The sequence below is a fragment of the Aotus nancymaae genome, unplaced genomic scaffold (genome assembly GCF_030222135.1).
Source record: "Aotus nancymaae isolate 86718 unplaced genomic scaffold, 86718_ANA_hifiasm-v0.15.2.pri h1tg000036l, whole genome shotgun sequence".
NCBI lineage: Eukaryota > Metazoa > Chordata > Mammalia > Primates > Aotidae > Aotus > Aotus nancymaae.
Window position 1 is genome coordinate 78,376,003 of NW_026988450.1, and position 26,853 is coordinate 78,402,855.

The following is a 26,853-nucleotide window of genomic DNA, read 5'->3' on the forward strand; positions in this document are numbered from 1 at the left end:
CTGGCAGGAGAGGGTCTGGGAGATAAGAGCCCGAACATGCAGGGCCCGTGGGCCTTGCTATAGGGAGTCTGCATTTATGTGAAGCTTAACAGGAAATCTTGAAAGAGTATTAAGGGGAAGAGTGTCCATGATCTGATTTTTGTTTTATTTTATTTATTTATTCTTGAGACAGAGTTTTGCTCCTGTTGCCCAGGCTGGAGTGCAATGACATGATCTTGGCTCATGGCAAACTCCACCTCTTGAGTTCAAGCAGTTCTTCTGCCTCAGCCTCTAGAGTAGCTGGGATTACAGGCATGCACCACCACACCTAGCTAATTTTTTGTATCTTTAGTAGAGACGGGGTTTCTCCATGTTAGTCAGACTGGTCTCAAACTCCCAACCTCAGATGATCCACCTGCCTCGGCCTCCCAAAGTGCTGGGATTATAGGTGCCAGCCGCCGTGCCTGGCTGTGATTTATATTTTACAAGAAAACCATTCTGGCTGTTGTGAGGACAATGGATTACTTTGCTTTTCTGAGCCTCTGTTTCCTTATATATAAACAGAACTAATAGTACCTACCTCACAGACTTGCTATTAGGATTGAATGAGATTTAGGAAGTGCTCAGCACCTTACAGTTTTTATGGCCAAAATATTTTTCAAAATGTTTCTTGGCCTTAATAGACAGCTAGAGTCATGTCATATATACCCGAGTCCTCACCCAGCATGTGCGGGCATTTTGGCACACTTTCTGAATGTGCTAATGGGCCACTGCCCAGTGGAACCCCACACGCTACCTGGCCCCAACAACTTTGGCCCTGACTTTAGGATAACTTACCCCAAAGAACTGCGCCTTTGTTTGGGGGCCCATGAGGTAGTGGGCTGGGAGGATCGGATAGGGTTCTCTTGTGTCCGGGTGGTGGGGGAGGAGGCCTCTTCTTGGATAGGGTGGAGCTGCCACTAGAGGTCTGGGTGCTTAGAGGGAGTGTTGAAGGTGGGCCAGTTGGACCTAGAAAGGAAATTGAATGGGGGCAGGAAGGTTAATCCCAGTCTCACAGATACAAAATAGCTAGTATGCAATCACTTCCACACATCGAAATGTGGTATGATACACAGAGACAAAAGCAAAAGGCTGGATATGGCTAAGTTCATCAATCTAGTAACAAACAGGGTTTTAAAAATTTGTTGGTTAAAATGGCGAGGGGCAGTGGCTCACGCCTGTAATCTCAGCACTGTGGAAAGCTGAGGTGAGAAGATTGCTTGAGGCCAAGAGCTTGAGACCAGCCTGGGTAACGTAGCAAGACCCTGTCTCTACCAAAAATTTAAAAAAATAAGCTGGGTGTGGTGGCGTGCGCTTGTAGTCTCAGCTACTTGGGAGGCTGAGGTAGGAGGATCGCTTGAGGTCAGGAGTTCGAGGATACACTGAGCTATGATTGTGCCACTGCACTCCAGCCTAGGCAACAGAGAGAAAAACAAATTTACAACAAAGGTAAGAAAAGTGTGCTTTAAGGAACAAAATGCCAGTCAATACAGAATGCTACTGGGTTTAGATGATTTAGGTACAATGGGAAAAATAAAACACACACATATCTTAAAACAATTAACTCCTTAGAATCATCACAAAGTCTACTAAGGGAGATATCACATACCACTACCAGCAAAATCAACAGAGAAAGAACAGGGTACACGCTAAGCCTTCACTGGGCCACAAGGTGAAAATGAAGCGATTTATATAATAGAATTTTTCTCTCTACAACTTTTTCTTTTAGTCAGCAAAATGCCCAAAGTTTTCCTTTCTTTTTTCTTTTTGAGACAGAGTCTACCTCTGTCTCCTGGCTGGAGTGCAGTGGCGTGATCTTGGCTCACTGCAATCTCTGCCTACTGGGTTCTAGCAATTCTCCTGCTTCTGCCTCCCGAACAGCTGGGACTACAGGTGCGCGCCACCACACCCAGCTAATTTTTGTATTTTTAGTAGGGACAAGGTTTCACCATGTTGGCCAGAATGGTCTCCATCTCCTGACCTCTTGATCTGCTCACTTTGGCCTCCCAAAGTGCTAGGATTACAGGCATGAGCCACTGAGCCCAGCCTGAAGTTTTTCTTAAAACGCAACAAAACAAAACGGCTTTTCTAAATAATGAAGAAAGAACCAGATGTAAAGCATTACCTGGAGAAAAAAAAAAAAAAAAAAAAAGAAATCCAAAAACCCTTTTCTTCCGGGTCTGAATTGTTCTAGAAATTAAACCATCTATTTCTATTAGAAGCCTGAACAACAGTTATATAAATTAGACAATGATTTTTATAGACTTAAAAAAAAGACTCAACTTTCTCCAGAACTAAAGACAAGACAGTAGGAATGACAGTGATGTTCTACATACACACAAAAATGGGGTTTGTTTTTAAAAGCTGTTAAGGGAGTACGGTATATTTGTTTTTAGCTTTATTCACTCAAAGTGACACTGAAGTGGCTGATGTGTGCCAGGTATTCCATGCTGGGTACTTTCACCACCATGGAATTAAGGTGTATGGCTTAACTGTGTGTGCCAGGTATTCCATGCTGGGTACTTTCACCACCATGGAATTAAGGTGTACGGCTTAACTGTGTTCATGGCAAACTGCTTCTGCAAATGTTAAGAAAAAAAAGCTAGGGCCGGGCACAGTGGCTCACACCTGTAACCCCAGCACTCTGGGAGGCCAAGGTAGGCAGATCACTCGGGGTCAGGAATTCAAGACCAGACTGGCCAACATGGTGAAACCCCATCTCTACTAAAAACACAAAAATTAGCTAGGCATGGTGGTGCACGCCTGTAGTCTCAGCTACTAGGGAGGCTGAGGCAGGAGAATTGCTTGAACCCGGGAAGCGAAGTTTGCAGTGAGTCGAGATCCCGCCACTGCATTCCTGCCTGGGCATTGCAGTGAGACTCCGTCTCAGAAAAAAAAACAAAAACAAACAAACAAACAAAAAAACAACTGCTAAGAACACTGCCATACTGAATGTTTAACACAGATTAGTAGATACCTAGTGATCCAGAAAGGCTCCAAAAGAACTTTTTACATTGTTTGTATTAAAAAAAAAAGTTTAATTACTGTCGGCCTCCTTCTGTGGTAAAGTAAGTTTTCATATTTCCCACTGTCAATTACTAGTCCCTACCAATACTGACTTAAACCATTATTTCTCTAAGATAGGCTAGTCTTAAAAGTAAATACTGTTAATCTCAGCAAAATTATCATCTGCTTTAGGTTTAAATGGCCAGGCTATATAATTTATTTCTTTGTCCCACTAATGTGATACATAATGGAAGCCTGATGCTTACCCCAAATCAACACTTAATTAGGGTATCAGTCACTGCACTTTCAGAAACTATTTTTATAATAATAGAGATTATTATGGCCCTGCATCTTTATAATGCTTTGTAGTTTTCAAAATGTGTTTGTATATGCTATTCCTCAACTTTTTTTCCTAGATTTATCATAAAAAAAAATTTTTTTTTTGAGACAAGGTCTTGCTTTGTTGCCTTGCCTGGAGTCCAGTGGCACAATCACAGCTCACTGCAGCCTTGATCTCCTGGGCTTAAGCAATCCTCCCACCTCAGCCTCCTGAGTAGCTGGGACTACGGGCGTAGTAGTAGGTGTAGACATCTGGCTAATTTTTTTTTTTTTTTGAGGTAGAATCTCACTTTGTCACTCTGGCTGGAGTGCAGTGGCGCAATCTTGGCTCACTGTAACCTCGCCACCCTCTCCAACCCCTCTAGTGATTCTCCTGCCTTAGCCTCCCAAATAGCTAGGATTACAGGTGCCTGCCACCACACCTGGCTAATTTTCGTATTTTTAGTAGAGACAGGGTTTCACCATCTTGGCCAGGCTGGTTTTGAACTCCTGACCTCATGATCCACCTGCCTTGGCCTGCCAATGTGCTGGGATTACCGGCATAAGCCACCACATCCAGCTGACATCTGGCTAATTTAAAAACTTTTTTTATTTTTAAATTTTTTGTAGAGACAGAGTCTCAGTCTGTTGTCCAGGCTGGCATTGAACTCCTGAGCTCTAGCAACCCTCTCAAAATGCTGGAATTAAAGGCATGAGCCACCATGCCTGGTCCAAAAAAATTTTTTAAATGTTTATGGATACTAATAGTTGTACCTCTTGATTTTCACACCAACCCTGTGGTGTGAAAAGTATGTAGGTCATGTAGTATTGTCCCCATTTTGCAGCCAAAAACTCAGAGGCTTGGCATGATTAAAGTCACAAGCCATGAGGGGCAGAGCTGGGATAAGGCAGGTGTCCAGGACTGGTGAGGCATTTGCCCCTTCAAATGATGCTGCTGGTTCCTGAAAGCCAGGGCAGCATTTCCTGTGCTTAGCACATGAAGAAAACAACAAATGCTCAGTATCAGGAAGTGTAACTTTCCTTTTGGAAATAAATGGATAATAGATAACAGATAATGGTGAGGTTCTCTAGCAATTTTATCTTTATCGCCATCTAGGGACTTTCTGACGCAGATGCAGTTCCCTGCCTGGAAACAAAAATTGTCAGACAAAATGCTAATGGAGCCATGTCTCTGAGCAATGCTGTACCACATATGTATGAAATTCTGGGAGAGATCAGACCAAAGAGGCATCCTGTAACCATAAATCACGCAAAATCCAACCCCCTGAATAATTTCAAAAATTAAAGAACTAGTGTGTCCCATGCCGTTATACACTTCTGACTTCCTTCATATTGCTGAGTATAATCTCTAATTATTTAATTCTTTGTTTACTTGTTACCTGACTCTCCCATCAGACAGGGAGAGTCCTAGCCTATTAGAGCCGTGCTTTTCTTTGGTTTGGTGTAAATACTTATTGAATAAATGGATAACTAAACCACTTCTATCTTTTTAGGTCAGTCATCTTTTTTTTTCTTTTTTTTCTTTTTGGGGAGATGGAGTTTCACTCTGTCACCTAGGCTGGAGTGCAGCGGCAGTGATCTTGGCTCACTGCAACCTCCCCCTCCCGGGTTCAAGCGATTCTCCTGCCTCAGCCTCCCAAGTAGCTGGGACTACAGGTGTGTGCCACCACATCTGGCTAATTTTTGTATTTTTAGTAGGGACAGAGTTTTACCATGTTGGCCAGGCTGGTCTCAAACTCCTAACCTCAGGTGATCTGCCTGACTTGGTCTCCCAAAGTGCTGGGATTATAGGCATGAACCACCATGCCTGGCCTAAGGCCAGTGATTCTTTTTCTTTTTACTTTTTGAGGTGGAGTTTCACTCTGTCACCCAGGTTGGAGTGCAGTGGTGCAATCTCAGTTCACTGCAATGTCTGCCTCCCAGGTTCAAGCGATTCTCCTGCCTCGGCCTCCCGAGTAGCTGGGACTACAGGCACACAGCACACCACCACACCTGGCTAATTTTTGTATTTTTAGTAGAGATGGGGGTCTCACCATGTTGACCAGGCTGGTCTTGAACTTCTGAACTCAGGTGATCCACCTACCTCGGCCTCCCAAATTGCTGGGATTACAGGCATGAGCCGCAGCGCCCAGCCAGGCCAGCGATTCTTAAGAAGGCCAATACGTTTCACTTAGCACTGGTGACTGATCACAAATGCATGGAGAGAATTAGCAGGAAGGAACAGTATTAAATGTGAAAGGGATGTTCAATTTTATAATCTTATATTTGGAAAACAAACACACAGACAGACCTATCGTTTTGTAACAGAAGCTACAGAAAGAAAGATGTTATAAAATCTTGGCTGGTAAGGCATGAGTTAAAATAAGGTTGAAAAACATTGCATACAAAACTCAGAAACACAGACTTAAAAAATGTTTGAAGATTTAAAGAGCTCAGAAGACTTCCAAAATTAGTAACCAGTCCCATAGCATTAAAGGAGATCTTTTATGCAAAGTAAATCTGAGTACTGGTTCAGTCAGGAAAAAAGCAATTCTGGTAAGATAAAGAAAGCGGAAACAAAATAAAATGCAACACAAAAAAGGGTGGGGATAAGATTAGTGAGTGCTGGCAGAGATGCAGGGGTGACTACGAGGGAATTTTCTCTCCTGAACTCTGCCAGGGGCCTGTGGAAGTAAGAATAAAGTGCCCCAAACCTCATTTGCCACTAATATTGGCTATCATGTGAAATAATTGTCTACATCTTCTTAAAAACATGGGTCTAGTCTTCCAAAGCTTCTATGAATAAATCTGAGGTTAAATAATTAGAAGGTCTTCCAAGAGGAGACAGAGTACATCTCATTCTTCCTGAGGGTTTACATGTTAGTTTAGCATCAGATGTCACATTCAAAGAAACTGAATCATTTAGGAGTGTGTTTTCCACAAGAAAGCATTCCCCGCCCTTAAACAGAGGTGGACAATAGGGTAAGAGGGCCAATATTTATTTTAAAATAATCCATGATTAGAAAAAGTCCTTGAGGCTGGGCACGGTGGCTCACGTCTGTAATCCCAGTACTTTTGGAGCCGAGGCGGATGATTTGAGGCCAGGAACTCAAGACCAGCCTGGCTAATATAGCAGAAACCCCATCTCTACTAAAAAATACAAAATTAGCTGGGCATGGTGGCACACACCTGTAATCCCAGCTACTTGGGAGGCTGAGGCAGGAGAACTGCTTGAACCTAGGAGATGGAGGTTGCAGTGAGCCAAGATCGTGCCACTGCACTCTAGCCTGGGCTACAGACTGAGACTTCATCTTAAAAAAAAAAAAAAGTCCTTGAAAACTGTTTTGTGGACACCCACGGGTGCCTGTTTTCACCACCCTTCATTCTCGAGGCACTTCTGGGTCCTCTCTTGGATGTCAAGTGCTATACTCTGGACATAGGCCTGTCCTCAAGGCACTCTGCTCTGTGGCTTCTCTCCTCACCTGCCCTGTTCTCTAGGGGTTCTAAATCTGTCTTCTGATCTGTTCTATACCGTCTTCTCTTGGTAATGGCCCTCCCTGCACAGATGGCATCCCCAGCCCTGACCCCGACTATGCCTGGGTCACTTCCCACATCTCCCAACAGCCTCTTGGTCACTCCATTTGGACATTCTGCTGTGCCTTCAACTCAGGTGGTCCCTACTGAACCTATCTGATGTGCAGCCTCAGGGATGCCTCTGACTGAGGTCTATCTCAGAAGTGTGCCCGGCATGCGTCCAGGGCTCAGGAAGTGCACCCGGGCAGTGCATCGCAGAAGTGACTATGCTCACCTTGGCAGGCCCACGGGCAGTTTTCAGGCCAAAGGGCTTGCCCCATATTCCTGGGCCCAACAATTTAGTCTCTTAAAAGGTGGCAGCTATCTCCTGAGACTCTCCCAGGAATATCTCTTCTCACTGAAGCCCCCTTATGGAAAATCAATATATTCTTAAACGATAAAGGTGGTTTGAGAATATCTCCCCAAATGGCACTCAACAACAAGATCTCTCCACTTAGCCCAGAAAAAATGTCCTGGAAAATCATTCATCTATGCCTAAAAATATATAAATATATCTTAAAAAATAAAAATGCATTCCTAAAATCATAATCAGCATGCTTTTCAAATCTCTTCCTCCTCTTGCATTTTCTGGAGCTACCATTTACTGAGTATTATATGCCTGAGCTAAAAATCATATTTAAAATTTATCTTGTAAAATATTATCATTATTGTCATCATTATTATCCATTTGAAAAATAAAAGGACCCAAAGCTCAGAGGGTTTAGGAACTTGGTGAGTTACAGCAAATGAGCGGCTGCGTCCAGGCAGAATCCCGCTCTGTCTGACTCAAGGCTGGGCTCTCAGCCTTGACAACAGCCTGCTTCCCTTCCTCTAAATGGCATCACATCCTTTCTTCTTAGAAATTTCAGGAACATAACTGAGTTATCTCTTCACTTCCGCATTCTCATCTTTAAAAAAATTTTTGGTTGACACAATTGTATGTATTTATGGGATATGTAAGTGATATTTCAATACATGTGTACAATGTGTAATGACCAAATCAGGGTAGCTAAAATCTATCATCTCATTTATCATTTCTTTGTGCTGTGAACATTCAAAATCCTTGCCTGCAGCTTTTTGAAAATATACACTAAATTACTGTTAATCATAGTCGCCCTACAGTGTTACAGAACACTAGAACTTATCCCTCCCATCTAGCTGTAATTTTGTATCCATTAATCAGCTTCATCCTCCACTCAACCCCTTACCAGGCTCTAATAACCTTTCTTATACTCTCTATTTATATAATCTCAATTTTTTTTTTTTTTTTTTGAGACAGAGCCCAAGCTGGAATGCTGCAGTATGATCACAGTTAACTGCGGCCTCAAATTCTGGGGCTGAAGTGATCCTCCTACCTCAGTCTGCCAAGTAGCTGGGACTATACATGCATGCTACCAGGCCCAGATAATTTTTTAAGAAAAATTTTTTGTAAAGGTGGGGTCTCACTGTATTTTCCAGGCTTGAGCTTAATTTTTGTTTTGACTCACACGAGTGAGAACACACAGTATTTATCTTTCTGTGTCTGGCTTATTTGACTTAAAATAATGTCCTTCAGGCTCACACATATTGCGTGGCACACAACAGGATTTCCTTTTTTTTTTTGAGACAGAGTCTCGCACTGTTGTCCAGGCTGGAGTGCAGTGGCACGATCTCAGCTCACTGCAACCTCTGCCTCCTGGGTTCAAGCGATTCTTCTGCTTCAGCCTGCCAAGTAGCTGGGATTACAGGCCTATGCCATCATGCCTGGCTAATTTTTATAGTTTTAGTAAAGATCAGGTTTCACCATGTTGGCCAGGCTGGTCTTGAACTGCTGATCTCAGATGATCCACCCTCCTCAGCCTCCCAAAGTGCTGGGATTACAGGCATGAGCCACTGCACCCAGCCTACATTCACTTCTATGGCTGAATAATATTCCATTATGTATATATATACAGTATATTTTCTTCATCTATTCATCTGTTGACGGACATTTAGATTGATTCCATATCTTTACCACTGTGAATTACACTGCAGTAAACATGCGGTGCAGATATTCCTTTAATATACTGATTTCCTTTCCACTGGATAAATACCCAGTAGTAGAACTGCTCAGTGGTATGAGAGTGCTATTCTCAGTTTTGTGAGAAACCTCCATACTGTTTTTCCATAGTAACTGTACTAATTTACATTCTGCCCGACAGTATATAGGAGTTCCCCTTTCTCTGCATCCTCACCAGCATTTATTATTTCTTGTCTTTTTGATGATAGCCATTTTAACTGGAGAGAGAGATAATATCTCATCATGGTTTTGATTTACATTTCTCTCATGATTAGTGATGTTGAACATTTTTTCATATACTTATTAGTCATTTGTATGTCTTCTTTTTTTTTTCGGGATGGAGTTTCATTCTTGTAGCCCAGGCTGGAGTGCAATGGCGTGATCTCGGCTCACTGCAACCTCTACCTCCCGGGTTCAAGCAATTCTCCTGCCTCAGCCTTCCAAGTAGCTGGGATTACAGGTGTATGTTACCATGCCCAGTTAATTTTTGCATTTTTAGTAGAGACAGAGTTTCACCATGTTGGCCAGGCTAGTCTTGAACTCCTGACCTCAGGTGATCCACCCACCTTGGCCTTCCAATGTGGTGAGATTACAGGTGTGAGCCACTGTGCCCAGTCTGTATGTCTTCTTTTGAGAAATGTCTATTCAGATCCTTTGCCCATTTTAAAATCAGATTATCATTATTATTATTATTATTATTATTATTATTATTTTGCTGCTGAGTTGAGTTCCTTGTATATTCTGGATATACAAGTCCCTTGTAAGATGAATAGTTTGCAACTAGTTTCTACATTCGACAGGTTGTCTCTTCACTCTGATTGTTTCTTTTGCTGTGCAGAAGCTTTTTAGTTTGATATGGTCTGCTTTGTCTAATTTTCTGTTGCCTGTGCTTCTGATGTGTTACTTATATAATCTTTGCCCAGACTAATGTCCTGAAGTGTTTCCCTCATGTTCTCTTTTAGTAGTTTCATAGTTTTATACTAAGTCTTTAATTCATCTTGAGTTTACAGATACCCAGTTTTCTCAGCACATTAAAGAAGGTTCCTTTCCCCAATATATGTTATTTGCACCTTTATAAAAATCAGTTGGCTGTAACGTAGATTTACTTCTGGGTTCTATGTTCTGTTCAACTGATATATGTGTTTGTTTTTACACCAGTACTAAGCTTTTCTGGTTACTATAGCTTTGTAGTATATTTTGAAGGTAAGTAGTATAATGACTCCAGTTTTTTTCTTTTTGCTTAGTATTGCTTTGGCTATTTGAAGTCTTTTGTATTTCCATATGAATTTTAGGATTGCTTTTTTCTATTTCTATCAGGAATATCATTAGTATTTTCAAAGAGATTGTATCAACTCTGTAGATTGCCCTGGGTATGATCATTTTGATTACATTGATTCTTCCAATTCATGAGCATGGGATGTCTTTCCATTTTTAATTGTCCTCTTCAATTTCTTTTATCAGTGTTTTACAGGTTTTCATTACAGAGTTCTGTCACCTCCTTGGTTAGATTTATTCCTAGTTTTTTTTATGTTAGCTATTCCAAAAGGGGGTAGCTAACATAAAAAGGATTGCTTTCTTAATTTTTCTTTTTTTTCTTTTAAGACAGGGTGTTGCTCTGTCGTCCAGGCCGGAGTGCAGTAGTACGATCCCAGCTCACTGCAGCTTCTCATGCTCAAGAGATTTTCTTACCTCAGCCTCCCTACTAGCTGGGGACTACAGGTTAATTTTATTTTATTTTTGAGACAGAGTTTCAGTCTTGTTGCCCAGGCTGGAGTGCAATGGTGTGATCTCAGCTCACCCGCAAACTCCGCCTCCCGGATTCAAGCCATTTTCCTGCCTCAGCCTCCCGAGTAGCTGGGATTACAGGCACTCGCCACCATGCTTGGCTAATTTTTTGTATCTGTAGTACAGACAGGGTTTCATCATGTTGGTCAGGCTGGTCTCAAATTCCTGACCTCATGATCTGCCCACCTTGGCCTCCCAAAGTGCTGGGATTACAGAAGTGAGTCACTGCACATGGCCAATTTTTAAATTTTTTTTTTGTGGAGATAGGGTTTCACCATGTTGCCTAGGCTGGTCTTGAACTCCTAAGCTCAAGCAATACACCCACCTCGTCCTCCTAAAGTGCTGGGATTACAGGCGTGAGTCACCATACCCAGCTTTTTCTTGATTTCTTTTTAAGCTAGTTTGTTACTGGTGTATAGAAACACTACTGATTTTTGTATGCTGATTTTGTATTCTGTTACTTTACTGAATTTATTCATCAGTTCTAAGTGTGTTTTTGGTTGCATCTTTAGGTTTTTCTATATACAAGATCATATCATCTGAAAAGAGAAAGAATTTGACTTCCTCTTTTCCAGATTGGATGCCTTTTACTGCGTTCTCTTGCCTGACTGCTCTGGCTAGGACTACTTCCAGTACTATCTGAACAGGAGTGGTGAAAGTAGGCACCCTTGTCTTCTTCCAGCTTTTAGAGAAAAAGCTTTCAGCTTTCCCCCATTCAGGATGATTTAGCTGTGAGTTTGTCATATATGACCTTTATTATTTTGAGGTAAGCTCCTTCTATACGTAATTTATTGAAAGTTTTTATTACGAAGGATGTTGAATTTTATCAAATGTATTTTCTGCATCTACTGAGATCATCAAATGGTTTTTGTCCTTCATTCTTTTGATGTGGTGTGTCACATTTATTGATTAGTGTATGCTGAACCATCCTTGCATTCCTGGGATAAATAACACTTCATCATGGTGTATTATATTTTTGATGTGTTGTTGGATTCATTTTTTTAGTATTTTGTTAGGATTTTTTGCATCTATGTTCAACAAGGATATTGGTCTGTAGTTTTCTTTTTTTGTTGTGTCCTTGTCTGGTTTTGGTATCAGGGCAATGCTGGAGTTATGAAAAACTCCTTTCTCTTTGATTTTTTGGAATAAAGAACTGGTGATAGTTTTTCTTTACTATTTATTTATTGATTGAAACAGGGTCTCACTCTGTCACCAGGCTGGAGTGCAGTGGTGTGATCTTGGCTCACTGCAGCTCTTCTGATCTCCTGGGCTCAAGTGATCCTCTTGCTTCAGTCTTCTGTGTAGTTAGCACCACAGGCAGGCGTCACCATGCCCAACTAATTTTTTATTTATATACATATGTTTTTGTAGAGACAGGGTCTCACCATGTTGCCAAGACTGGTCTTGAACTTCTGGTCTCAAGTGATCCTCCTGACTCAGCTTCCAATGTGTTGGGATTACAGGCATGAGCCACCACATCCGGCCTAGTTCTTCTTTAAAGATCTGGCAGAATTCAAGTAATAAAGCCACCTGGTCTTGGGGTTTTCTTTGTTGGGAGGCTTTTTGTTACTGATTCAATCTTGTTACTTGTTACTGATCTGTTCAGGTTTTCTCTTTCTTCCTGGTTCAATCTTGGTGGTTGTTTCCAAGAACTTGTCCATTTCCTCTAGGTTTCCTAATTTACTGGCCTATCATTATTTATAACAGTCTCCTACAATGACCTTTGTATTTTTGTGGTATTAGCTTCCTTTTACATTTCTAATCTTATTTATTTTGGTCTTACACCCCTTTTTTGTCTAGCATTAGAGGCTTGTCAATTTTGTTCATCTTTTCAAAGAAACACAACACTTGTTGCTTTTCTATATTGTCTTTTCAGTTGCAATTTAATTTATTTATTTCTGCTCTGATCTTTTTTCTTTCCTTTTACTAATTTTGTATTTGATTTGTCCTTGCTTTTCTAGTTCCTTGAGGTGCACCATTAGGTTATTTAACATTTTAATTTTTTTAAATTTTTTTTTATTTTTTTGAGATGGAGTTTTGCTTTTGTACCCAGGCTGGAGTACAGTGGCATGATCTCAGTTCACTGGAACCTCTGCTTCTCGAGTTCAAGTGCTTCTCCTGCCTCAGCCTCCTGAGTAGCTGGGATTACAGGCATGCACCACCATGCCCAGCTGATTTTTGTATTTTTAGTAGAGATGGGGTTTCACCATGTTGGCCAGGCTGGTCTTGAATTACTGACCTCCCTCAGGTGATCCATCCACCTGGCCTCCCAAAGTGCTGGGATTACAAGTGTAAGCCACCACACCTGATAACATTTTTCTTTTTCTATGTAGGTATTTATTACTACAAACTTTCTTAGTACTGCTTTTGCTGTATCCCACGGATTTTGGTTACATCTTCATCTTTTAAGGGTCGGTTCAAATGTAACCTCATCTAGAGTCCTTCTCTATCCATCTCCTCTTCCCTGGAATACCTGCTCTACCTCTGAGCTTTCACAGGGCTTAATGGCAGTAGATATTCTCTACCATGCATTATAGCTACAATTTTTCTTCCTTTCTAGACTGTGTGCTTCCACAGGGCATGACTGTATTGTCTCCACAGCTCTCAGTGCCAGGGCCCGGCACATCCTGGGTACTTAATACACAACTATAAAAATAATTCATAGTGTAAGTCAGGAGGATGCTTTTTCAATATCCTTGTACATCTGGTTTTTAGTTACACACAGGAAAACCAAAGCTCTCTCACACTGGGAGATCAAATAAAACTATAACTTTGAAGTTTCAAAGAAAAAAAAAACCTAGAAGATGGTTTAAAAATTATCTAGACAGTTTCTGAAAACATCTGTAGAAATATAATTTACACATTCTAAACTGCCACATAGGAAGGATGGCAGAAGTTATATCTATCCAACTCAGGACAACACACATGAAGATTTTATTCCTTTCTAATAGCTTTCTTTTTTAAATTTATTTTTAATTGATAAAATATGTATTTGTTATGTATAACATATTGTTTTGAAATATGTATACAGTTGGACCTTTGTATCAGAGAGTTCTGCATCTGCAGGTTCACCCAACCCTTGATTAACTATTTATTCAGGAAAAAAAAAACAACCCTGCGGTAAAAAATAATCCAACAACAACAAAAACCAAATTAAACATAATAGTATAGCAACCATTTACATAGCATTTACATTGTATTAGGTATAACAATCTAGAGATGATTTAAAGTACACAGGAGAATGTGTGTAGGTTATATGCAAATACTACATCATTTTATATAGGGACTTGAGCATTCCTGGAGTTTTGTTATGGGATGAGATAACTGTACACTGTGAAATGGTTAAACTGAGCTAATTAACATATGCATTACTTAATGTATATATCTTTTTTTGTAGCAAGAACACTTAAAATCCACTCTCTTAGCAATTTTCAAGAATATAGTACATTATTAACTATAGTTACCATGTTGTACAACAGATCTCTTGAACTTATTCTTCCTAACTGATCTAATGGTTTTCATAGTATAAAGCTTAAAAGAGTAGAAAGCTTATTTATATTTATACAAAGAAGGACTCAGTGTAGAAGGAAGGAGCTGTTATCATCTCCACATTCAGATACAGAAATAGGGGCACGGTGTAGTAGAGTATGTTGGGACACTGCAGAAAGTCAGCCAGGATTACATGCAGCAGGACAGGCTGGTGCCCCGGCATGACATGTGCCACACTGCTCTGTTAACTATCTCTGCACAGGAAATAGCATTAGCTACCCATCTGTCCTTCCATCTCCTTCTATGACACTAATAATGAAGAGGAAAGTACCGGGATTCAAGAAACTTAGGGCTGATTCCTTAACAATTAATTACTCATCCACCTCGAATGCCAGAAGCACAACAAGGATTTCCTCCGCTTCTCTTTCTACACCCAGGCAGTCAGGTGACTTAGCTAGAGAGCCTCGGTCAAGGTCACTATTCAGGGCAAAAATTACAGAAGATACTTTTGGCCAGTACTAGGTGATTCACGTGCAATGCCTTAAGAAGGACTGAGGGAACAGATTTAAAAAGTCCAAACACCCCAAAGCAAACCAAACCCAAACAAAAAAAAACACCCTAAAACAAAACACATGGGAAGCTTTAATATTAAGTCACTCAAATGACTGTCTTCTCATGAGATAAAAAACCGCAGGAAACTGTAAAGTCATCAATATATGAATAACACTACTGACAGGAAAATATTTCCCAAGCAAGTCTGAATCATGCAGTAGTGTACTTTCATAGTGGCAGGCACTGTCATATACTGAGCAAGTCTCCACCCTTTCTACTCCTCTTCCCATCTACTGCCACAGATCTCCAAGGGAAGTTGGAGCAATGTCTAAAATGCATACACAGCTGTGTTTGGGCACAACTGCTGCAAACATTAGATTTTTCAGCAAGTCAACTATCACACCTGCAGACATCTGGTTTAGTTTTATCAGTGTCCCCTCCTTCCACTGGCCACCTATTTCTGGGTCACACTTTCACTGATTCTTTCTGCTGTTGTTTATGCATCTGACGAGCACTGAGGAGCATCGTACTCTCTGTGCCAGGGAGGCAAAGGCAGCTTATTCACAGCGCTTGTACTTGAGAAGGAGTTCTGCTCCTAACTGGAAGAGTGCACTGAAGACTTCCCTAACCCTCTCTCTGAAGCTGTGAAAGCACTTCTCCTTCCTGCTCCTCCAGGAATACTCCCTACTGGCCCCAGGGGCACATTCCCACTATGTCCTCTTTCCCTGGAGCTCTGAGAGTGGGAGCTACTTCTCCCTTCTTCTTTACACTTCCAGTGCCCAGAATGTTTGTTAAACTGAACACATGCAGGATGACTGAACAATCTTATATTTTATTGAATGCTCACTACGCATCAGTCACTTCATAGACATTATTTCATGCTCTCTAAGCAGTGACCCAGCAAGGAAGAAACCTAATCCTTATTTTTCAGTTGAAGACTTTGAAAATCAGCAAGATCAGCTCAATGTTAGGATGAGACAAGTACAGGGGAGGATTGACCCTTTTGAGAAGAAACCATAGTCTCTCTCTCTCGAAAAAAAATTATGTATGTATGCATGCATGTATGTATGTATGTATTTTTGAGATGGATTTTTGCTCTGTTGCCCAGGCTGAAGTGCAGTGGTGTGATCTTGGCTCACTGCAACCTCTGCCTCCTGGTTTCAAGCGATTCTCCTGCCTCAGTCTCCCAAGTAGCTGGGATTACAGGCACATGCCACTATGCCTGGCTAATTTTGTGAATTATTAGTAGATGAGGTTTCATCATGTTGGCCAGGCTGGTCTAGAACTCCTGACCTCAGGTATCTACCTCAGGCCCCCACAGTGCTGGGATTACAGGTGTGAGCCACTAGGCCTGGCCACCATAGTCTCTTTTGTGTAGCACAGAAAAGAAGGCTTCTTGAAGAGGAGAAGGTGATGCTTGAACGGCTTCTCGGGCATTCACAGCTGTCCAGGCAGCCATGGTCTGGCTTGACATAGACTGATCTGCCTTAGTTTGTTACTCTCAAACTACTGTATATACTTTTATTAATAAGAGTATTTAGTCTCTTCATCTATTCAATTTTCTCTGTGGCACCAACCCTTCATCAACAACTATCTATTATAAATCTCAGTATGCCAGACACCACGCTACTTTTGTGCAGATTATCTGCTAGTTTATTATTTCTAAGCCAGAGTCTTTCTAAGGTAGGAAGTCTACATTATAACAAATGTGTATGAAATGTAGAATTAATACTTACAGGTATTCACATGCTATTGAGAAGGGCTATATAATGCCTGATTCTAGAGGCCTGGCTTCAGGAATACATGAAAATGAACTGTAATTAGCCTATCAGTTGTTTGCCTTTCTAAAAGCTTAACAGGTTAGTTCTTTTAAGCATGTTAAAGAAGTTTCCTGAGATTGGAATTATCATTCACTTATTTAACACATCCTTTCTTTGAGTTAAGATGTATACCAAGTGCCAGGTCTCATTATCCAGTGCACCTGTTACAGGCCTGGGCAACAGAGTGAGACTCTGTCTCAAAAAAAAAAAAAAAAAAAAAAAAAGAGGAAAATTAACAGGCTTAGATGACTTCACTCTGGTCTCAATTTCCCAAAAAAACTCTTGTAAAAGCTGAGGAGCTGTAGTAGCATCAATACTGGCAGTGGTATTCCCTATGGAGCACTATATGCCAGGCACTGAGCTAAATGCTTCATATACTTCCATTTAATCTAGACAACAATATCATGTGAGTTAGCGACTCTATGTCAGGTACAACTTTTTGTGATTGCTACACAAAAGGTATGAAATTTTGCAATGAAAGCAAGCACAGTTCTATAGCTTAAGATGCTTTCTCCCTGTATTATCTCACTGGATCCTAACGACAATTTCATGAGGCAGGCAAGACGGAGATGGGTGAATCATCTTTTTCAATGTGGAAAAGAAGAAACGAGAGAATCTAGTCTGACAAGTCTTAAGGCCCATTTTAATTTTTTATCCTATTTCAGCCACCATGTGACCTTAAGTAAGTTCCTTAACGTTTCCTGGGCTCAGTTTCCTTATCTGTAAAGTAAGTACAGATTGTGTTAATTTTTTAGTATCTTTTTGTCTCTAAAAAAAAGGCAGGAAGATTGCTCAAGCCCAGAAATTCAAGGGTGCAATAAATTATGATTATGCCACTGTACTCCAGCCTCAGCAACAGGGCAAGACTCTATCTCTAAAAAATAAATAAACCTAGGTTCTATGATATTACTTTAATTAAAGTTTAAAAAGAAACTAATCTTGGCAAGCCTCAAGAACCAGTCTTAATAAACATAGAGTATAAGTAGGGGAGGGCAGGGGAAAGCTACTGATCACAAATGAGACACTTCTACATACTTTTAATTTTAGAACTTTTAGTCTTCTCTGGACCCCACATCTGAAGAGGGATTAGGAGCGAAATGTTTTGATATGGGGCTTGAGGATGGTGACTTTCAGATTCTGCGCTGCTGTGCTCCTCTGAGACTCTGGGGCACTGCTCACACACAGCACAAGGGGGCTTTGCTTGATGGTAATTTAGGTCAAGCTTCCTTGAATTTTGATGAGGCAGCTGGAGTTTTTTGAAAATATTCCTCAGCTGGATTCAGAATAATTCTTTCTCCTCTTCTCCTTTGTGGGGACTTTATCTTGAGTGTCTGTTTCTGTCTCACCGGAAGACTTAATTTAGGGGTCTTTCAGACCCCTGAATTCACAGTTGAGGAAATGACTTCTACTACAAATAGAGACCTCTGCTTTACTTGTCATGAAGACCAAGCAACCCAAACGAAAGAGCCAAGACATCCTTGTTTTTATGCAAATGGTTCTATCAGTTCAACAGAAGGAAATGAAAAAACAACATAGGGGCCCCAAAACAGCATTATCTCTGCACACAGAGCATCAGCTGATCTTTACAATGTCTTCTAAGAGCTCCATTCTAAACATTACCAGTTTTCCAAATGTAAGTGCATGTGAGCTGAGCTAGCTACGAGATATTGCACAACTCAAATCCCTTATAAAAGTCATGAGAAGGCTGTACTCCCTACGTCTCACCAGCAGACAGGCGAAATCTCTGAATTTGATGTCCTGCTGTGAACAGCCATGAAGAACACTCTGACTTTTGTAGGGCGGATTTCTATTTTCAATTATGGGCTTTTTTGCGGGAAGAGGAGAAAGCACTATATCCTTAGTTGACCACGGTTGCTGTCGCCAAGTCTCAAACACTTGTTTCAGCAGCTGGAACACTAAATAAATTTAGTCTTTGTCTTCTGGGTCTTTGGTAAAGAGCTGGTTAGAATTTATTCAAGGCATGAGAGATATACTTGGCACCAAGTCAGACAGTCTATATTATGGGTTTCTGTGTCCCCCTTGAGATAAAATTACAGAAGGGGGTAGAGGGAAGTGAGGGGGTCTCTTGGCACCCAGGATCCTGGTGTCATTTTCTCCTATAAACCATTTTCAGGACTCTCAATGACCTAGAGGCTCTCTGAACAGGCATAAGCCGTCCCTGTCTAAATATGTCACCACTGCTATGTTGGTAACCACACTCAGAGGATGCGAAATCTTTCAGTCACTTCTTCCATTATTGTATTTGGTCTGGAGGCTTCTCACAGTTCTCTGTAGAGTGCTACCCTGATGGGGAATACCATTACCTACATGGAAGCAACAACACAACATTCTTACACTACAGACCTGAAGCTTGATATGTGAGTGATTTAAAAACATACGTTTTATAGTACAATGTATGGAATGGTGAGAAAACACTGGTGGGTTAGACCTTCGGCTTACATGCACTATTACTGTGTGGTCACTGGTTATCTTTGATGAGAGCTGTTCATGCCTAAGTGTTATTTTAACTTTTCTCTATTAGTTTATCATCTATGAGGCCATTTGGGGTCTCTCTAAGAACACAGCTCCCATTTATAACACTATTTGAATAGAGAATAAGTTCTAAAAAAACAGTTTTGAATAAAGCTCACATTTCCCAGAAAATAGCCCCAGTGTGATTCAAATAGGCATGGCATTGTGTAGCGAGAGGCCTTGAAACCTGTGGGAGCACAAGCTGAGCACACAGGGAGAACCCTGCATTTGGATTTACTGGCAAAGAACAAACTTGAAGCTACAGCTCTAGGTACCTCTCAATTTTCCCTACTGACTAGGGCAACACTTTAATGTTAGCCTGAGAGGCGCCAGCCCTGTGAGATATTTGACAACACACAGCACAACAACCCTCCTCTGAGTAGGATTCCTCGTCCGGGTGCAGTGACTCATGCCTGTAATCCCAACACTTTGGAGGAGTCAAGGCAGGAGGATCCCTTGAGCACAGGAATTGAAGATCAGCCTCAGCAACATAGCAAGACCGCATGTCTACCAACAAAACAAAACAAACAAATAAAAAAGCTGGGCATGGTGCTATGCACCTGTGGTTCTATCTATTTGGGAGGCTGAGGTGGGAGGATCACTCGAGCCCCAGAGGTGGAAGTGGCTGAGCAAGACCTTGTCTAAAGGAAAAAAAAAATCCTCTCCAGGTACTGTCTCTGGAAAAATAATCCTCATTAGAGAGTATAAGAGAATGGGTTTTGCTCACACAGAACCTGGGGTTAGAATCCCCAGTAGCTGAGAGCTACAGCCCAATTATTCAGCATCTCTGAACACATCCCCTCATCTATGTGATGCCAGTAACTGCAAACAGTACCTCTATCATTCTGAGATTATTACATGAGAAGTACTAGGCATAGAGTCTCCCTTAAGGCAAGTGTTTCATAACTATTAACTATCACTATTATTACTAGCATCATCCAAAGAGAGGCATTTTAATGTAGAGAAAAGTAATTCTCCAGAGAACTGAAACTCCACTCCACATTATAAAAAGCACAGGTTCTGGAGCCATGCAGATCACAGACTGAATCTCAACTTTACCTCTTACCAGTGGTGTGACCTTGGGCAGGTCACTCTACCTCGTTGAGCCTTAGTTTCCTCTTCTGTAAAATGGGTACAAAAACACATACTTTACAGGATTGTCATGAGGTTAACACAAATAATGCACAAAGAGTGCCCACAACACTGCCTGTCCTGCTCTTAGTGCCTGGCAAATGGCACAGTCCCTATTTCAAGCTGCTCCTGACAACATGATCCATGCCACTCAAATGTACCTTGCAATTCTTACCTCAAAACTGGCTAGACAACCAGCTCTGAGGATGGAGTCATGACCCCTTCATAAAGCCCATACCTTTCCCGGCGTTTCTAGGAGGCAGAGGGGGAGCCTCTGCAGTTGGTGATGTGGGTGAGTCTGTGCTTGTGGAGATGAAGATCTGGTTGGTGAAGGCTCCATAGGAGAGCCGCTGTTTGTCCCTTGGAGTGCTGAATCCTGGCAGTGCCAGCTTGTCCTGGGGGGAGATACTGGAGGAGTGGCAGAAGCTCTGAGGTCTGGGTGAGCGCTCTTTCTTGATGGGGCTTGGCTGGCAGATGAAACAAGAAGGTGAGATAATAATGAAGGAACACCCTTCAGGTGTACAGAGAGCCTCTGCAGGGTGGGCTCAGGTGGGAATCTGGGTGCCTGTGGCTCTCTGAGTTTTACAAGGTCCGCCACAGCGAGCCTCATCGTGGTGACACAGTACAAGGGAAGGATCTAGATATCACACTTTTACATCTTTCACCACTATGAATAATCACACTAGTGAAACACTGGTTAGGATCAGCGGCAATGTCAGAAGCATAGTGTTAAGGTCACAGGTAGATTTAGCCTTTAATTAGCAATGTCCTTCAGAATGCAGGACATTTGCGGCAACATTTGAATATATTTCTACCTACTTCTAATTTGCTACATTAAGTTTTCTTCCCTCCTCAGTCCTTTAACGTTGAAGTTCTCATTCTTTGCCTCTTTTCTCATTTTATATCCCCTGCAAAGTAAACGGATTCACACCCACTGCCCCCAACACAATAATGACTTACAGATCTGTAAATCCAACCCCAACTACTTGGGTTCCAAACCATTTTCAATGGCCCATGAGGTCTCTCTGGTATTTGAAATTGTGGTGATGACATTAGGATCCACTCAACTGCCCAAGTTAGAAACCTCAGTGTCACCTAGAGTCCCTGGTTCCTGCAGACACCTCGGAAACACCCCTCAAAGCCACTCCTAGTGCAGGTGCTCATCAGCTCCCACTGTAGCTCTAGCCTCTGGAATGGCCACTTCTCCAGTCCATTTTCCACATTGCAGACAGAACTGATGGGAAACTCTGCTCTTTAGACAACAAACCTCTTGGGGCTTCTGACTGATGCACAAAAACCCAAAGGCTGGACTTGGCTCATAAAGCTGTCTTGATCTGGTTTGCTTGACTCCAAGGCAGCTGCCAGCCTCTCCTCACCCAGCCAGGCGAATGCATCTCACACACAGTGCTTCTCTCCATTCCTGAGACATCCAGGCTCTACCACGACTCCTTCCCTTGGCACATGCTGTTCTCCATCACTAGAATGATGCATTCCACCCCACTTCTTTCCCTGGCAAGCCTCTACCTATCCTTAGAAACCCGTCTCCAATGTCCTTGAGAAGGTCTTCACTGCTTGCCAAGACTGAGACAGCTGCTTGGTACTCTGAAAACCTCTTGGGAATTTTCCCAAACCCTTATAATGGTTATCACATCTTATTATAATTTATTTCCTCCTTAAGCTGTTAATGCCTTGAGGACCTCTTTGGCTATTCCTTACATCCTGTCTGGGATAGAGGAAATGTCCAATACATATGCAATCAATTAATGCATGAATGAACTTTCAGAGGTAGTTAACTGCCTATAAGGAAAACCCAGTGAGAAATGGGCTTAATCCTACAAACTGTCTTCTACTAGCTGGGAGACTTTACAATGTCCCTTATGTACTTTTTTTTCTCTTTGAGACAGGGTCTCACTCACACACCCAGGATGGAGTACAGTGGCGGGATCTTGGCTCACTACAGCCTTGATTTCCCGGGATCCGGTGATTCTCCCACCTCTGCCTCCCGAACAGCTGGGACCACAGGTGCACACCACCACGGCCAACTAATTTTTTTATTTTTTTGTAGAGAGGGTTTCACTCTGTTGCCCAGGCTGGTCACAAGCTCCTAGGCTCAACCAATCCACCCGTCTCAGCCTCCCAAAGTGCTAGGATTACAGGTGTTAGTCACCGCACCAGACTATGGACTTTCAATAAAGATGATCTGAGATAACCTAAGTGCTTAAATCTGTCTAATCCATATTTAATGACCATCATGCCTTAATGATGGCACACATTCTGAGAAATGTGTTAGGTGATTTTGTTCTTGTGTGAACATCATAGAGTATACTTACACAAACCTAGATGGAATAGCCTACCACATACTTAGGCTGTATGGTATAGCTGATTACTCCCAGGCTACAAACCTATACAGCATGTTACTATCCTAAACATTGTAAGCAACTATAACATAATGGTAACTACTTGTGCATCTAAACATAGAAGAGGTAAAATAAAAATATGGTATATAAGAGTAAAAAATGGTAATTGCCATGAATGGAGCTTGAAGGACTAGAAAATGCTCTGAATGTGAGTGAATGGCCTAGGTGAGTAAAGGCCTAGGACATTATTGTATACTTTTATACTACTCAGTGTAGTAGGTCTATTTATACCAGCATCCCGACAACCATGTGAGGAATGCATTGCACTACGGTATTATGACATCTATGATATCACTAGGTGATAGCTATTTTTCAGTTCCATTATAATCTTACAGGGATCCCCACTGAGTATGCTGTGTGTTGCGGACTGAAACGTTATTATGTGGTGCATGATTATGTTCAATAAATAACAATTGTTGTTTACTTACTAATTACTTGAAGGTTAATTTTATTTTTGTTTACTTTTGGTTTGGTTTTTTTTAAGACATAGGGTCTTGCTCTGTCCTTCAGGCCAAAGTGCAGTGGTGTGATCATAGCTCACTGTAGCCTCAAATTCCTGGGCTCAAGCAGTCCTCCTACTTCAGCCTCTCAAGTAGCACCACCATGTTTTATTGATCGATTTATTTACTTTGTAGAGACAGGGTCTCACCATTTTGCTCAGGTTGGTCTCAAACTCCTGGCCTCAAGCGATCCTCCTGCCCTTGGCCTTCCAAAGTGCTGGGATTATAGGCATGAACCACCATGCCCAGCCTCAAGGTTAATTTTATGTTAGCAGGCTACAATGTCCTGGTGTTTGGTTACACACCAGTTTGGATGTTGTTGTAAAGATATTTTTTAGATGCAATTACCATTTAAGTGAGTAGATTTCGAGTAAAGAGAACTGCCCTTCATGATGTGGGTGAGTTTCACCTAATCAGCCAAAGGGCCTAATAGAAAGGACTGAGGTCCTCCGAAGAGGAAGGAATGCTGCCTCCAGATTGTGTGTAGCCTAAAGACCGCAACATTCACTCCTGCTGGATTTCTAGCCTGCTGGCCTGCCCTGTGCATCTTGAACTTGACAGCCTCTTCAATCATGTGAGCCAATTCCTTAAAAAAAATTTCTCTTTCTCTCTCCCTATCCTATTGGCTCCGTTTCTCTGGACAACCTTAATATAGCTGTTAAATGGTGCCCAATAAGGACTGAACAACAAAAATGGCCTTGGTACATCAAATTATAAAACCACGATCAATCAATCTCACTAAAAATGGATCTTGTTTACACAGAATAGAAAAGATGGGGTAAGTGCTAAGGAATTCGAGAATATAATTTATACTCACTTTGTCATCCAGATCATCATCACTTTCATCCATCTCCTCCTGTCGAAGATTCCACTCATATTCTACGTGGACATGTGGATTGAACTTTCCAGATTTAGCCTGGGAAAGCTAGAAGGAACAGCAAATGTGCACCATTTTAATTTAAATGAAACATCCCAATATTATATAAACACTGAGCAAATCGCATCTTACTCCTAGTTTTCAATAAATCAGCTACAGGTGTACTACAGGAAAAACTCTGATTAGACAAGCTGCATTGCTGCACGACAGGCTCGAGAAGAAATGCAAAGAACTACAGGCAGAGCCTTCTTTATTTTGATACCTTGACTTGTCTCCAAAATTAAAAGCTTTCTTCTTATTAAATGGGCCTCAAACTTGCAAATTCCTGGCTGAAAGGCAAAATGTGTCTTTGAAGTTTAAGAGGTAGGCTTTTAAGGTCCCAGTACAATCTGCGGCCCCATTTTCTCATTCATAAAATCGAAGAAGTGATAACTGTCTCACACGATTCTTTTAAGAATAAAAAGGCCCAACTGCTGGGCCTGGAACCTGGCACTTAGCAGAAACTCAAGAGAATCACACTAATGTGAAGGCCCAGAGTTGCTAAGCAAAACTAGCGGGGTCAGAAAAGGTGAGTGTGCACAGGAGGGGGAGGGGCTGGGAGAACAGTGCGTTACCATTTTGAAGACCACTGCACTCTGAGCTTTACTTGCCCAATTTTTGGAATCAGCGTCTTATATAATTCTTTACTGTTAAGCTTCAGAGAAAGTCTAATGGTCTGGGAAATAAAAAGCATGACCTCAATCCACAAGCCTATCTGGTAATAACACCTCTCAAAAGCCTTTCAGCTCCTTTAACTGCATTCCAAAGACAAGTGGATGACAAATTTATCATTTTACCACTTTTTCTCCCATCCAAGTATTAACCAGGCCTGATCTTGCTTAGCTTCTGAGATCAGATGAGACTGGGTGCGTTCAGGGTGGTATGGCGGTAGACCATTTGACCACTTTTACTCATGTAGCACAGTGCTTATCTGAATTTCTTTAGCCAATGTTAAAAAAAAAAATGAACTTGCTATTTTTTAAGACGGAGTCTCGCTCTGTCACCAGGCTGAAGTGCAGTGGCGCGATCTCAGCTCACTGCAACCTCTGCCTCCCGGGTTTAAGTGATTCTCCTGCCTCAGCCTCCCAAGTAGCTGGGACTACAGGAGCATGCCACCACGCCCAGCTAATTTTTTATTTTTAGTGGAGATGGGGATTCACCATGCTGGCCAGGATAGTTTCGATCTCTTGACCTTGCAATACGGCTACCTTGGCCTCCCAAAATGTTGGGCCTACAGGCGTGAGCCTCCGTGCCTGGCCTGAATCTGCATTTTTAATATTAAATTCCAGTTTCTCACAATGACACTTTTAAGGCAGCCAATGTCTAATAAATCTCCCACGTCCATTTTTGCTTACCAGATCTTCACACTGAGTAGCTTTTAGTCTCTTTGCTATGTCTAGGGCAGTTTCTCCAGCCTGGTTAACTAAAATAGAGAAAAAATTAATTTGCCTAATTATCTAGAAAACACCTTAAAAAAGGGCAAGGAACAACAATGACATTACAATGTAACATGCAACACATGCTCTTACTACAGTCATGAAGACACTGGGACACACTCTTACCTATATCCACAGTGGGCTTGCTCCTGAGCAGAAGCTTCAAACATTCAGGTTTACTGTACATACTACAGTAGTGTAGAACTGTATTTCCCAAGGCCGTCTGCTTATCCAGGTTCCCACTGAAAAGTCAGATGGTTAGAAAAAAATGACTTACTCTGTAACTTAAAACTATAGATTAGCCACTTATTTTTGTGTTGACAATTGAGTCAAATTTGAGACCTACTTATTACAGAGAAAATTATGTTTCTAACCTAAATTTATAAGCAATATAGTGGTAACAACTATCATTTACTTAGAGTGCCAGAAACTACGGGACAGACATTGTTTCTTAATGTTTACATGTATTAGTTCATTGAATCTTTACAACCATCTGATGGGGTAAGTACTAGTAATAACCTCTTTTACAGATAAAAAAAACCTAAAGCACAGAGAGGCTGAAGTGCTTGCTTTCAAGATTTTCGGGATAGGTATGGTGAAGCAGGGATCTGAACACAGGTAATCTGTCTCTGGAGCCAATGCTTTGACCCGCTATGCTATGTTGTCTCTGAGGAAGAAACCTGGACTTTTATACAATTTGGCTTGTGTCTATGTACCATTCTTCCTATATGGGTTCAAATCCCCTAATATTTTGATCATCTTGTTTGGATGAGCTCTAGTTCCTCCTCACAAATCTGTTGCTTACAGAACAGATAAAGAATAAAGAATCCAGCAAGTCCAAATTTCCTATGTTCACTATTATACTTCCATTAGTATGTCCCAAATTTGAATGAGCTGTTGATCCAGCCACACACACTGCTGCTGTCTTATGTGAAATTTATGAAAAACGAAAACTCAAAAATCTGGTTAACCTGTGCTGTTAAGTCTTCTCTCTTTTAACCTCTCCTAACGGTTGGGAAATGTGTCCAGTCTGTGCAGCAGAGTTTTGAATACAGACAGAATTTTACATTTATAAAGGCCAAGTGGTGGCAAACTATAGCCTGTAGGCCATATGTAGTTCACTATCTGTTTTTATAAATAAAATAATAAAGTTTCACTGGAATTGAACCATACTTGCTTGTTTACACATTGTCTATGGCTGCTTTCACACTAACATGGCAGAACCGAATAGCTCTGACAGAGACACTTCATGCCTGCAAAGCCAATATATATATATTAACTTTAAAGATCAGATTTTGTTTGGAGAAAACAAAAACCCCACA

General features: G+C 41.4%; 1 protein-coding gene across 3 annotated transcripts in view; it reads right to left on the reverse strand.

Annotated features, from left to right (window-relative positions):
• The window catches only part of ASAP1 (ArfGAP with SH3 domain, ankyrin repeat and PH domain 1), a 366,160-nt gene that overhangs the window by 47,000 nt on the left and 292,307 nt on the right, over nucleotides 1–26,853 (reverse strand). For 2 of the 3 annotated variants that reach the window (XM_064384599.1, XM_064384601.1), the window contains 5 exons: nucleotides 25,658–25,773; nucleotides 25,451–25,518; nucleotides 23,997–24,104; nucleotides 20,501–20,729; nucleotides 817–987 (listed from right to left, as the gene is read on the reverse strand). In XM_064384599.1, the coding sequence (XP_064240669.1) occupies nucleotides 817–987; nucleotides 20,501–20,729; nucleotides 23,997–24,104; nucleotides 25,451–25,518; nucleotides 25,658–25,773 (692 nt within the window). The remainder of the gene's footprint in view (nucleotides 1–816; nucleotides 988–20,500; nucleotides 20,730–23,996; nucleotides 24,105–25,450; nucleotides 25,519–25,657; nucleotides 25,774–26,853) is intronic. The other variant, XM_064384600.1, reaches the window with a different exon arrangement.